The following is a 13,936-nucleotide window of genomic DNA, read 5'->3' as shown; positions in this document are numbered from 1 at the left end:
ACTGGCATGTACTCTTTTCAGATAATGTCGACAACTAAACTTATTTTAATAAAGCAGAGATTTATGAAAATAAAGCTTACAAATTTCTAGAATTTTTTGTTTAAAAACATTGTTTCTGAAGAAATAAAAATACATCAAGTTTTCATAAAGCAACATTGAAATTTTCATAGTCATTTGAAAATTTGACAAATTGGCAATATTTAGTTGAAATCTATTGAAATTGTATTTTAATTATAATATTGTGTTTTAAATATAATATTATTTCAAACTTTATATTTTAAAATGTAGTTGAAAATTTACTAATTTAATATTAATAACCATTAAATAACCATATATTATTGTTACGACTTTAAACTTTGATACTGCTAAGAAACAAATATTTAATATTAACATTATAATCATTTATTAACTATATTGTTATGACAAATTTTAAACGTTGATACTATTAAATATATTTACCTCATGCTTTTCTTCCTGCGGCTTTAATCGTTCCTGATTTTGAATAAATTCTTCCTCCATTAAAAGAAAATCTTTGATACGTTCTAGTTTTAGTAGTTTCAATCTGCAATTTCTATGAGGAGTGACTATATTGACAAAAATTACATAATAATAATAATAATAGTGAAATATAAAAAAAAATCAAGTAAACTTAAATATAAAGACAAGAGTTACATAACAATAATAATAACAATAGTAATTATTTTTGAAAATGATGTTTTTTATTCTTTTTATTTTTTTGTCAGATATCATGAACAAATATGGTTCAATAACTGCTCCTATACAGCACCATTTTTTTATAAACGGTATGTGGATTAATTGCTATTTTTAATTCTGAATACGAAGCTCAAGAATTTTTCAAACACCCCAATAAACAACATAAATCTGAAAATTACTATGGAAAAAGAACAAGATAACCAGATTGCTTTTTTAGATGTACTCATTAAAAAATCCAATTTGTTTTCGACTTCAGTTTATCACAAAAAAACGCATATAGGTCTTTTACAGAATTTTTTTAGTTTTATTCCCTCTTGCTACAAATTTGGACTTGTTCGTTGTTTGATTGATCGTACATTTAAAATTAATAATTTTTGGGTTGGTTTTAATAAAGATATTAAAAATCTATCATTAGTTTTACAAAATAATAAATTTCCATAAATAATTATTGATTATGAAATTAAATCCTAAATTGTTAAGAAAATGAACCCATCTGTTTCTAACATTGTTAATAGCTTAAATATAAGATACTTTAAGCTTCCATACATTGGAATGTACTCTAATTACACTAAAAGGAAAATTTCAAAAATTCTTCATAAATATTGCAAGGATGTTCTAATAAAATTAATTTTCACTACTAATAAAATACAAGATTGTTTTTGCTTAAAAGAGTCACTTCCTAAATTGCTTAAATCTCATGTTGTCTATAAATTTTCTTGCACTGGCTGTAATGTAAGTTTCTCCAATATAACTGTATTGGAGAAACTTCTAGACACTCGGTAACTAGAATAAATGAGCACCTTAAAAGTGATAAACAATTTCATATATTTAAACACTTAAATTTATCTCTTAATTGTAAAAATTTGGCCAACTTGATTCTTTTGAGATTTTGGATAATGCCCCAACCAAACACAAATTAAAGATAAAGGAAGCCCTCCACATTAAATGGGAAAGTCCCTCACTTAATAAACAAACTTTACATTATGCTATAAACTTATCTATTTAATTTTACTGTCAGTTTATTTATATATATTATTTATTTTGACAGTTGGTTATTTTGATTGGTTATTTACCAAGTTATTTTGTAATAAATATATAGGTTTATCAGGTATAACTTTTTGTCCGTTAATATTTCTCTGTAAAGACTTCTATTTTTTAATATTTATTTCAGAGTTTTTTATTATTGTAAAATAATCTTTTGAAAATGTAAATAAATTTTGTGAAACATGTCAAGAATAAAAAACATTGTGTTATTTTTAAAAATAATTACTTATTTTATGCTATTACAATAATAAACAACAATAGTGAAATACAATAAATGTATGTAAACTTAATTAAATATGTAGACAAAAGTTACACAGTAGCAATAATAATAATAATAATAATAATAATAATAGTGAAATATAAAAAATGTAAGTAAACATTATTAAATATATAGACAAAAGTTACATAATAATAGTGAAATATAAACAAAACTATTTGAGCAAACTTAATAATCATAGTCAAAAATAAAAACAAAATAGTAAAATTAATTCAATATTGACAAAAATTATGAAAATTAGTGAAATATAAAAAAAATTACTTAGGTAAACTTAATTGAGTATTTTTAAAATAAAGTAAAGAAATGAAAAAAAAGCACCATTATTAAAAAATATGAAGAACAAATATATATGTACAAATTTTTACCTTGAGGTAATTTGTTTGCAGTATCTGGGCCTCTATTTTTTTTCTTAGCTTTTTTACCAACTCTAGTAGGAATTGGAGGTTCGTATTTTTTCTTTTTATCCTAATATATTAATTGTATAATAATTGAAAATATCTAAACATTTCTATATGTTTATGTAGAAATTTTATTACAGTGAAGATCTAAACATATCTACATGTTTATGTAGAAGTAGCAAGTGACCAGGGCCCCGACCTCGGCCTAAAATGAGATTTTTTGCAAACCTGGCCCCGGTAAAATCATAAGATTTAGCAGAGGTTGATAGCCAAGGCTATAAAAAAAATTATAAAACTTTATATATTATAATTTTATACTTACATTTACTATATATTAAATACTGGCATATATTTGTATATTTTTAAACTCTTATTTACTTCCAACAAGGTTGCAAGCAACCACTATTAAGTTATGAGTTACTTTAAAATAGAGAATAGGATTAAAAAGCTATGGAATGGTTAACTGAAGACTTAAAAAGTTGTTGGTTGTATATAAAAGGAAAACATGAACATGGGTAAGAGTTATTAGGACAGACTAGAAAAAAACGTTGTATCAAACAATGTTTGTTAGAGAAGATTAAAGTAATTTAGGTATCAGCATGTTGAGAGGTGGTAGTTTCAGAATTAAATGGTAAAAGTAGAAGTAAGAAAACTTGAAGAGAGTGCCTTACATATTGTATGAATGAACTTTAGTTAAGGAAAGAAAATGCTCTAGATTGTATATACTAGAAAAACAGCATAAATAAGGAAGGCTAAAGCCTGATGATGATGATGATGATGATCATGATGATGATGATGATGATGATGATGATCATCATCATCATCATCATCATTATCATCATCATCATCATCATCATCATCATCATCATCATCATCATCATCATCATCATCATCATCATCATCATCATCATCATCATGATAGTAATGATCATGATGATGATGATGGCAATGATGATTATGATGATCATGTTAGTCATAATGATGTTTATATAAGCATTTATATATACAAAACATGACTTTTGAACATGAATTTAGAATAAAAAAATATACTTTTGGATAAATAAATATTAATGCAGCCCCGGTCACAAATCCGGCCCCGGCGCGAAACTTTAACACTGATCAAACTTTAACACTGGTCAAACTTCAACCTGGTCAATTTTCAACCCCGGTCGCTTCCCATATAGAAGTTTTATTACAGTAAAAATTAATAATATTTATTCAATAAAGATTACAATAAAAATTTAAAACAGGGTATCCACTCGCTAGAAAAACTGGAAAGGTTCTTTTTTTCTTTCTAGTCTTTCCAGCAAGTGGACACCATGTTTTAAATTTTAGCAAGAATATTGATTCATTTTTACTGTGATAAAACTTTAACTTTTTAATAAATTAAAACACAAGATAACATAAACATGAAGGCTTCAAAATAATTGTTTTGTAGACATGTGTGAAATAAGTAACAGCTTTACTTAAGATAAATATAAGATTTAATATATTTGCACAAATATTATTTAAAAAAAAAACTAGTTTTTTAAAGAAACATTAGTGATATGCCAAAAAAGGCAATTAGTTGTAAAAAATTGTTGTAATATCATATTTAATATATGAATAAAGTGAATACTTTTATATATTTAAATGTGCCCAATAGATATACTATAGCTATGCAGTATATATGTTATTATTACCTGCAGTACCAGAAACTAGCTAATACCAGGAATTAAGGATGTTTTGAAATTAGCTAACCTGGTACAGCATTTGCTAGTAATACATATACAGTGGTGGCCAAAAGTCCTGGAACATCATATTTTATGTTATGAAATCAATATATTTGTGTGAAAAACAATTTATTAGTAAATTTTTTTATTTTTTTCAATAAAATAAGTGTTTATAACAATTTTAAAGATGATAGGTACATGCACATACATGATAAAAGTTCAATATTTAATGGAAGCATAGTTATTGTCAATTACCATTTGGATACATTTTGGCATGCTGTTAACAAGTTTTGTACAATAGTCTGGTGTAATTTCATGGATCCACACTGATTTGATTGTTTCAACTAAATCATTATAGGATCTAGGCTTTTTGGCAGCAACTTTTACTTTCATAATATGCCAACAATTTTCAATAACATTAAGATCTGGTGATGACCCAGGCCAATTTTCAAGGGTTTGAATTCCTTCATCAGCAAACCACTTCTTTACAATTTTGGCTGTGTGGCATGGTGCACCATCCTGTTGGAAATAAGTGCAGTTCAAGATCTGCATGAAAGGTGGCAACTTCTCCTTCATAACATCCAAATAGACTTTGCTGTTTATTGTAATATTTTTGGGCATTATCCATAATGGCCCACGTCCTTTGACAGAAATAGCACCCCAAACCATCAAGACACAGGAGCCTTGACACTGCTAACTGTATATTTTGGCATATATATACAGTTTTTTGGTCTTCTTACAAAGTTGTTTGTAACATTAAATTGTATAATACATGTTTCATCAGAAAAAAGAACTTTAGACCAATTTTCTCCAGTCCAATTTTTGTAGCGCTGACAAAATGTTTTTCGATCTTTTAGGTTTTCTAATGATAAAAAAGGTTTTTTTGCTGGCTTGCATGCCTTCATTTTGAAATCAATCAAAAGCCTTCTTCTAAATGTTCGGTCACTTACTTTTCTCAATAAAAATTTCTTTTGAAATCTCGTGTGCAGATAGCCATGGATTTGCATGGCTGATCCGGCCAATAAGTTTGCCAGTTCTTGAGGTGGTTGCTCTGGGCCTGCCTGATCTCATCTTTGAAGTAAAATTTAATTGGGGCTCTTCTTAATGCCTTTTTAAAGTTTTACTTACAGTTGATAATGAACAACCAAGCTTTTCAGATATTTCTCTTTGAACTAAACCTTGTTCATATAATGCAGCAATAATTCCTCTTTTTTTAGGTGAAAGTTCTGGCATAATATAGCTGATAAATTGCTTATGAACAATAAAAAACGATAATAAATTGCGCAATATACAAATATGTAACAATAAACATATTGCTATGTAAAAACAAAAGCATCAAACTTTCAAAATTTATACTTTAGATCAAAAATAAATTTTTTTGGTCATTAAATGTTTTGTTCCAAGACTTTTGGCCACCACTGTAGATATATATATATATATATATATATATATATATATATATATATATATATATATATATATATATATATATATATATATATATATATATATATATATACATATATATATATATATATATATATATATATATATATATATATATATATATATATGCATGTGAGTCAAGCTGCACTCTTTTGCGAAAGCAGACTATAAGATAGTCGAAGATGTACTCAAGCCCCTTGCAGCAGGCTATTTCAGTGTGATGTCACAGCGCTTATCTAATCACGCATTTAAAATTGTATGTGTGTGTAAAAATTTTATTTCGCCATGCATAAAATAATATTTTTAGACAACTTGACCACAGCTGTTTGCATGTTCAAACAACTTAAGTGTTTTAAAAAGGCGCTAAAAGAACTAAGCTAAACTAAAGAGAAAATTAAAAAAACATTCAGTAATAACAATTTTTAAAGTATTTTTATTGAAAGAGAAACTTAAAAAAAAAAAAAATTTCAAAAACTAAAAAAAAATACATGTAAAAGCTTTCAAAAAATCTTCAGAAAAAATTGAAGTTTCAAAGATACATATTCTTAACGTAATTATAAACATTAAGGTTTAATAAATTATATATATATTGATATTATTATTATTATTCAATTTTGTATGATTTTACCATTTCTAAATGAACTTTTAAGCCTAACTTATTAATTAGTCATTATCATAATTACTTAATTTTTAGTTAGTCAATAGCATGTATCCATCAGCTTCTTAAAAATATCAAAACCGCAAATAATCAAAGCATTGCAGTACGCATAATGGTTTGTAAATGTTATTTTGCATTGATAACATGTTTTAAAATAACAAATTTGGTTTAAATAGTTTAAATAGAAAGTAAACAAGAATAACATTTTGTGGATGTAAGCTTTTAGTTACTATTATAGATTTTCCTGAGTAATACACAAAATACACATTTAAAAATGGTATTTGTTTGTAATAAAAATAAGTACTTTTTGTATTATTGCTGAAAAACATTTTGTTAAAATTTTTTAAAAGTCTTTAGCATTTTTTCACATAATTTTTTTTGTCAATAAATTTTAAGTAAAAATATTTATCTTTTCTAAAATCTCTATGAAAATACGCTTCTTTTGAGACCCAGGTTGACATACTTTTGAATAACTTTTTTTTCGACAATATTAGGGACTTTACCTTAAATACTAAAGATTTGAACCCAAATATCTTTACAACTTGACGTGATGGAGAAAAATGGTTTGCATATTTGAAATCAGCATATTTAATTTGTTTTAAAAAACCACCTAGTTAACAAGATATGCACAATAAAATTTTATTTGTTTATCAGTGTTTTTTGTTTAATTATTTATTTATGAGTATTAATTTATTATTATTGTATAAGATAAAAAGAAGGTATCAAAAAAATTAATAACAAATGCAAAAAAACAAATCACTTCGATTTGTTGTTTTTTTTTTTGCATTTATTAAACAACAAACGTAAAATAAATAACAAGTGGAAAATTGCATTTTTAGATAACATTTTCTAATGAAGTTTTGTTTAGTTTTGTTTAGCTGAAATATTGATATTATTTTTGGTAAAATATTTGCTGAAATGCTGGTTTTCATTTTAATACTGAAGCATAACCAAAATTTTGGTTTACTTCAGTTTTGATGTATTTCTAGTTTCAGTGTATTTCCTGTTTCAGTCACTAATTATAATCACTAATTATAACTCAGGATTTTATTTAATAAACACTGCATTACAAAATTTTAGTTTTACAGTTTTGATCAAGTTTTAAATAATTTTAAACTGTTAACAAAATTACAGGTAAAAGATGTAACATAAATAGTTTTGAAAATAGGTAAATTCCTTCCTTCATCTCAATGTCTTGAAACATATCTCAAAATGTCTTAAACCTAAATGGGTGAGTGAACCATTCTTATGTATTATCCAATCGAAAACAAAAATATTAATTATGGCACCACCTAGCATTCAAAAAGATATTATTATTAAAGGTACTTTTATTAACAAGGAGTGCATTAGATTTTTTGACTCAACAAAAAGTTTAGGGGTGATACTTGACAATGAATTATCTTTAAAAACACAAATAAATAAGTATAAGTAAATAATAATAAATATTGTTAAAAACTGCTACAACATATTGAGCAAAATATCTAAAATAAAGCAATTTTTATTGCACAAAAATGTGTGCACCATAGTATGTTCACTAATATTTTCACAGCTAGATTATTGCAACTCCCTCTACTTTGGAATTGAAAAGTCACTATTAAAAAACTGCAGTCAGTTCAAAATTGTGCAGCAAGACTGGTATTTAAAAATAGAATAAAAAATCATTTAAATGACCAGGAATTTAACAAATTGCATTGGCTGAAAATTAGAAAAAGAATATATTTCAAGGTCCTTTAAATAATGCACAAATCTATTATACTGGAAACACCAACATCATTATGCAATTTAATTTACTACTTAATGTCAGAAAAAACGCTAAAATTAAAGGAAACAAAATGCAGCAATTGTTTTGGTAATCGAGCATTATCCCACGATGGTCCTAAACTTTGGAATATACTTCCAAATATCATCTGTGACAAAAAAAAACACAACTATTTATAAGAAAAAACTAAAATCTTATTTAATTATGAATGGTGAACTATTCCACCAGAAAACTCTTGAATGTTAAATTAAAATCTCTTGAACATTAATATTGAAAATTTTACTAATATAATAATTTGTTGCGCAGCTGAGCAAGTGTTTTGCCAACTTTATCCACTATTCTGGCAAAACACAGTAGCTGTGGGTAAACATATGTATTTATTATTTTTTTAAATAAAGAAACAATGATGTATTTATGAATTAAATGTAATGATTTGGCTTTTTTTACTAACACATTGACAAACAAATATTTAAAAATCCTTTTATGTCAGTAAAACTTCACATAAATAAAAAAAATGCTTTACTAAAAAAATCTCAACACTTCAAAAACTTGTTTTATGGTTATAAAATCTAAAAATAAAGTCTTGATGTTATAGAACTGTTGCAAACAACTTAAACTCATTAAAAAACAGTTTAGCAACCATTAAATTAATTCCATTAAGAAAAATTGAAATTTCAGTTTGGGGTATGTTTTTGAACCGAAATTTTGTTTTTTATCAAAAATAAAATGTACCGAAACCAAATTTTGGTATCGGTTCAAATGAAAATATTGGTCGAAACCTAAACAGAATTTCAACTGAAACCTAAGCAGAATTTTTGGTCAACCACCAATTATAATAAATATTTTATTCATAATATAAGAAATTAAATGTTTGTCAGAAGCAAAAAAATGAAAGGTTTGTCATAGAAAAAGATAATTTATGAAAATAAGAGCATTTCTTTGAAATTATTGTTGCTTACAAAACAAAAATTTCAAAAGATTTTTTTTTTTTTAGTGTGTTTTGGATAATTGTTTTGTTGAAACACAAAAAATTGTTTCCTATTATGATTTTTTTAAGAAAATCATCATAAATCATTAGACCAAAGAACCTTCTTTTAAATTGATACTGGCATTTTATACAAAGCCCTTTTTTTTTTTTTTTACATAACTTTTCTATCCTCTCTTAAAGTTGTGTACAGCTTTCACCCTGGTCCAGTACAAATTTAAAATGTTTCATATTATATGCATTTCTTTACAACCACCTAGTGTTGTAAATGGAATAAGCACTTGAACTATTCTTCAAGTATTTCTTAATTTAACCAAGTCTGTAATAAATTTTCTTAAAGTAATATTTAAATATCCACTGTTTAATGAACAGAGTTTTGAATGATGTTTCTTTCAAAAATATTATTAACTGCTTGAAATAATATTCAATAAATATATTTTATAAAAAAATTAAAAATAGGGAAGAGTGGGGCATCATGATAAATTGGGCACCATGAAACATTGTAATTGTGGAGGCATCTTAAGAAATATGACAACCGCTTTCATATAGTGAAACACTTACTACTAGAGCTATATTTTCAAAAAAAAATTATATCATTTGACATCATAAGTCCTTTGAGGGGCTGAAATTTGTGTTTTTTTAATGACAAAGTAATTTATTAGTTTTTAAAGCTCATAAGTTTAAAGATATTTTATTCAATTTGTCTATCGGTAAGCAACATTATTTTGCAAACTTCAGTCCATAAGCTTTTTTCTTCATTAAACAAAATCATTGAAAAAACAAATTGATACTAAAAACAAAGCGATTGTTTTCTATTAGCAAGTAAGGGGTAATTTGATACAGCATTTGTGGGGGGCCCTTAAAACTGTAGAGTAGTACTACATTGTGTCATAAACAATTCTAAAAATCATTTCTTTTAATATCTAACGTCAATTTTAAAAAGTAAATACAAGGAGATCCCATTTCGATACAAAGCCTTTATTTATTGACGCTTAAGAATGACACTTAAAGCAATATATTATCAGGTCTTCTGAAATGTGATTTTGACAATTGGATGCGTTATTTGGGTTATAAATATTCATTTGTTTATACTTCAAATAAAAATCTGCCTTTTCTCTATGTTTTATACTTTAGATTTACTTTTTTAATGATGCTTGTGGTGAGTATCAAGGTACCCCATGGGTGAGGTACCTTGAAACAAATTTCTAATTTTACTTTAACTAGTCTCACAAGTTTAACCTGCTGTATTATGATAATTTATAGAATTTATTTTGTGGGTATAAACTTATTCTACAAATTAAACCAATTGCCTAAAAAAAAAGGAGTATTAAAAAAATTGTTACAAAGAAAAAACCAAAAGTGTGTTATAGCGCCCCACTCTCCTCTATTTATTTTAATAACAAATTATAAATAAAACAGTTTTGCACACTTTTTTTATGTGCATACAAATTAATATCTAAACAAAAAGCACAAATTTTGTAACAATTACATTTTTTTACACTTTTACTGAAAGATTATAAATAAGAGATTAAATGAATAAATAAGCCTTAAATAAATTTAGAAAAACTATGCTTTAGTTATTTTCATGATTAACAAATTTTAAAAAAGGATTTAGTAAAACAAAATGAAAAAAGACGTGAGTATGACTCACACTGCATAGATTTCAGCTTTGTATGTAATTCCAATAAGCAATACAAGATCTAAAAACTTTTTCATTTCTAAAAAATTAACCAGATACCAAATTCCAACTTATTCCTAGCTGGCTTTATTTTTCATATCACAAATCTTGAGCATAGCAATTTTTTTAAATTACCAACAACTCAATAATTTTAGATGTAAGATAAAGCTTAACAAAATCTAAAAGAAAAGATTTTCTTGCATCATTCTTACTTTAAATCCCTCATCTTCAAAAAATAGTAAATGTCAATCAGCAATATTATTAAGTTAATGCTAATTCTATTCCCTGTTAATTGCAGTCTTCTATCACATTCTCTACCAACTTTAGGGTTGTTACCTTTTCTTTCTTGTCTATTTGCCTTATTTAGTAACTTTATTAGTTTCATCTTTATTATTAAATATTATTTTATTATTAGCATTGTTTTTTCAAAAGCCACTTCAGACTAGTACTCTTCTTCCTGCTATACCACACCCTTTGATGGGTTCAATTAAGAGTTCAAGAAACTGTTTCATATTCTATTTTCTCACTACTACTTTCTTTTACTTTTTTTTCTTAGTTTTGGTGTTATGATAAAAAACAAAAACTTGCATCGTGTAAACAAAACTTTCAGAAAAAGTAACACTTGTAAAAAACATAAGTGTTGTTCAAATTGTAACATACCATTCTTTAGAAAATCTTGTTAATGTGTTGGACAGAAATTCGTTGTCCATTAAAAGATAAACTGGTGACCCAAATAAAAAGAATGTTTCTTCAAGCTTTCTAAGCTTTAAATAATTTTTCCATCAGTCTTTCTGTTTAAGTAACCCAGCTGCATGAGTCGTGAAAGTTGATCAGCCAAATTATTTCAGATGGAATCCATTGTACTGCAATCTGGATATCTTTTGTTACTTCTTTAATAGTATTAATAATAATCCAGTTTACTTACATTAACATGGTGTGTCACTCGCTGTCCATAGCCATGCTGCATCTTTAACAACTACATGATGCATCACAATAAAACTCAGCTTTTCCATTTACTGGTACCAGCCATTTCCCACTAACCAAGTCCTCTTTTTCACATGGTTAAGCAACTCATTTAGTTTTTTTTTTTACAATTTTCATGAATAAAATCGCTCCAAGGAATATTTCCAGCTAAACGTTTAATGTATGAAGCTTGTAAACACAAACTTCCAATTAGTGTCCAATGAGTTTACCTAAGGCTCAAAAGCTGTGATTATGTGACTGCATTAAAAGATTCAAATTGATGCATTAAAAGATTTACACTGTCCTGTTTCCAAATCAATTCCCCATTTTTATTTTTTTCGACTATCAATCCCAAAACATGTCCTTGTTCAAGATCTTTTGGAGGCTTACATTATAATCCAAACTTAAACAAATGCTTCACTACATTTTTCGCAGTTTCCACACTTTTATCCACAAATATGTCTTATATGGTAAAACAATATCATTTCCCATTTACAATCACCATTTGATATGACCAAAGTTTTTTTATCAATATGAATTTGAAAGTAGGTTTTTTAAAGATCAAGAATTTTTGCATTTTTTATTTTTCTCCAATAACGCAGTTTCTCTTGACAAACATTCGCATTCGCTGTGTAACAATTTGCAAATTTATTAAAAGCTCAGAAGTCTCCCATTGGATATACCTTTTGTCTTTTTTCTTGCACAACACATATAAGCATACTTTAGGTGGTCCTAATGCTAGTTGGTTATATGGTACAAGAGTGCCAGAGTTGATCCATTGATTTAATTCTTTCCAGTAACTACATTTGTACTCTTGGTTCACATTGAATTCACAAATGGTATTATTAATTGCAGATTCTTTATTATTTTATTTTGTCTATTTGGTTTTCCTTTTTTCTTGTTGTAGTAACAAAACCATATTTTATATTGTTTTCTTTTTTTCCAGCCATAGTAACAGCAACACTTTTGGCTGTGTATGCTAACATTCAGACAGTATCCGGAACCAATTAATCAAAATAATTGCTGTTACCCATTTTGTTGTCACACTTGCTGTCACACTTTTGTTACCTGCTTTTATTATTATTGAAAATTCAAAACATAGTATTAATGATAACTTCAGTTTGAAAAGTTTCATAATGTTTTCCTCTATACCTTCGTAGGTAATTGAGTCACCTTCTGGGTATGCAGGCAGACGTATATCTTCCAGTGCAGAATAGATCTGTGGTGGCAAATATGTTAATAAAATTGTTTTCCTTTTGAATTCAGGTTTGTCAATTACAGTTATGTATGTTCATAGTTGGCAGATGAACTGCTGATGGTTGTCATCAAATACTAATGGCATAACAGCCAGAATAGCTTTTTGCATTGTCACATACATATGCTTAAAAAAATCAAGCATCTATTTTAAAATTTCTTTTTTCATTTTTTCTCTTACACAAAATCTTATCTATATATAAAAAGTTAAAAAGTCCAATGACAATGCTTTTAATTACAATTGTCATAAAACAATTGTTAAACATTTCATCATAAAATAATGCAATAGAACAAATATGACAATAAATAACTTTTGAACACCTGACAATTATTAATGAAATTTTAAACTTATGTTTAAACTTTTATCTGGATTAAGGTAGAAAATAAACTTATAACTTAAGGGTCATCCATAAATTATATCAGGCAATTTTCAACCGTTTTTGATCCACCCCCTCATCACAAAAACATAACACTTAAGTAACAAGTCCTGTATGAGTCATCACAAATCCACTAACCTCCCCTCCTTAGAGCATGACATAATTTATGGACGATCCTTTATATATTATTTATTATTATAAATAATATAAAGTTATAGCCCTAAAAACCATAATTATTTTAGTAAAAAGAACTTTGTGATTTCGCTAACATCCCAATCCTAAATCTACATATTGTCAATCAAACCGCAAACAGGGTTATGGAGAATATACTTACGGTTGTGCATATACTTACTGTTTTATTTAGGGATTGGTGTAGCATAGTGTACAAAGACTGAATGACTTTGGACACTATGCTGCACTATGAAAGTTAAAGGTAAGCATTAGAAATTTCATTTTTCGTTGGGGCACCCATTATTTGTAACACTTTAAATTTGTAAAACATGAAAAATGCTTTGTTTAACCAAAACACTTGATCAATGCATTTACACTTAAATACATCTATCCTTAAAAGCAAATTTGCAAAAAGTGACAACTAAAGGCTGCCCTAAACAAAACCCTCAGCCTATTTATTATATATATATACTTCATTTCCCCTATCCCTAAATATATTA

General features: G+C 26.7%; 1 protein-coding gene across 1 annotated transcript in view; it reads right to left on the bottom strand.

The window, feature by feature from the left end:
• LOC100209561 (26S proteasome regulatory subunit 4) overlaps positions 1–13,936 on the bottom strand; it is a 34,591-nt gene that overhangs the window by 14,563 nt on the left and 6,092 nt on the right. The window contains exons 3-4 of the mRNA XM_065805265.1: positions 2,401–2,500; positions 460–584 (exon numbers count right to left, since the gene is read on the bottom strand). Coding sequence (XP_065661337.1) covers positions 460–584; positions 2,401–2,500 — 225 coding nt within the window. The remainder of the gene's footprint in view (positions 1–459; positions 585–2,400; positions 2,501–13,936) is intronic.

The sequence above is a fragment of the Hydra vulgaris genome, chromosome 09 (genome assembly GCF_038396675.1).
Source record: "Hydra vulgaris chromosome 09, alternate assembly HydraT2T_AEP".
Classification (NCBI taxonomy): Eukaryota; Metazoa; Cnidaria; class Hydrozoa; order Anthoathecata; family Hydridae; genus Hydra; species Hydra vulgaris.
Note: the sequence above shows the minus strand (reverse complement) of the source record. Positions and strands in the feature narration are given on the sequence as shown.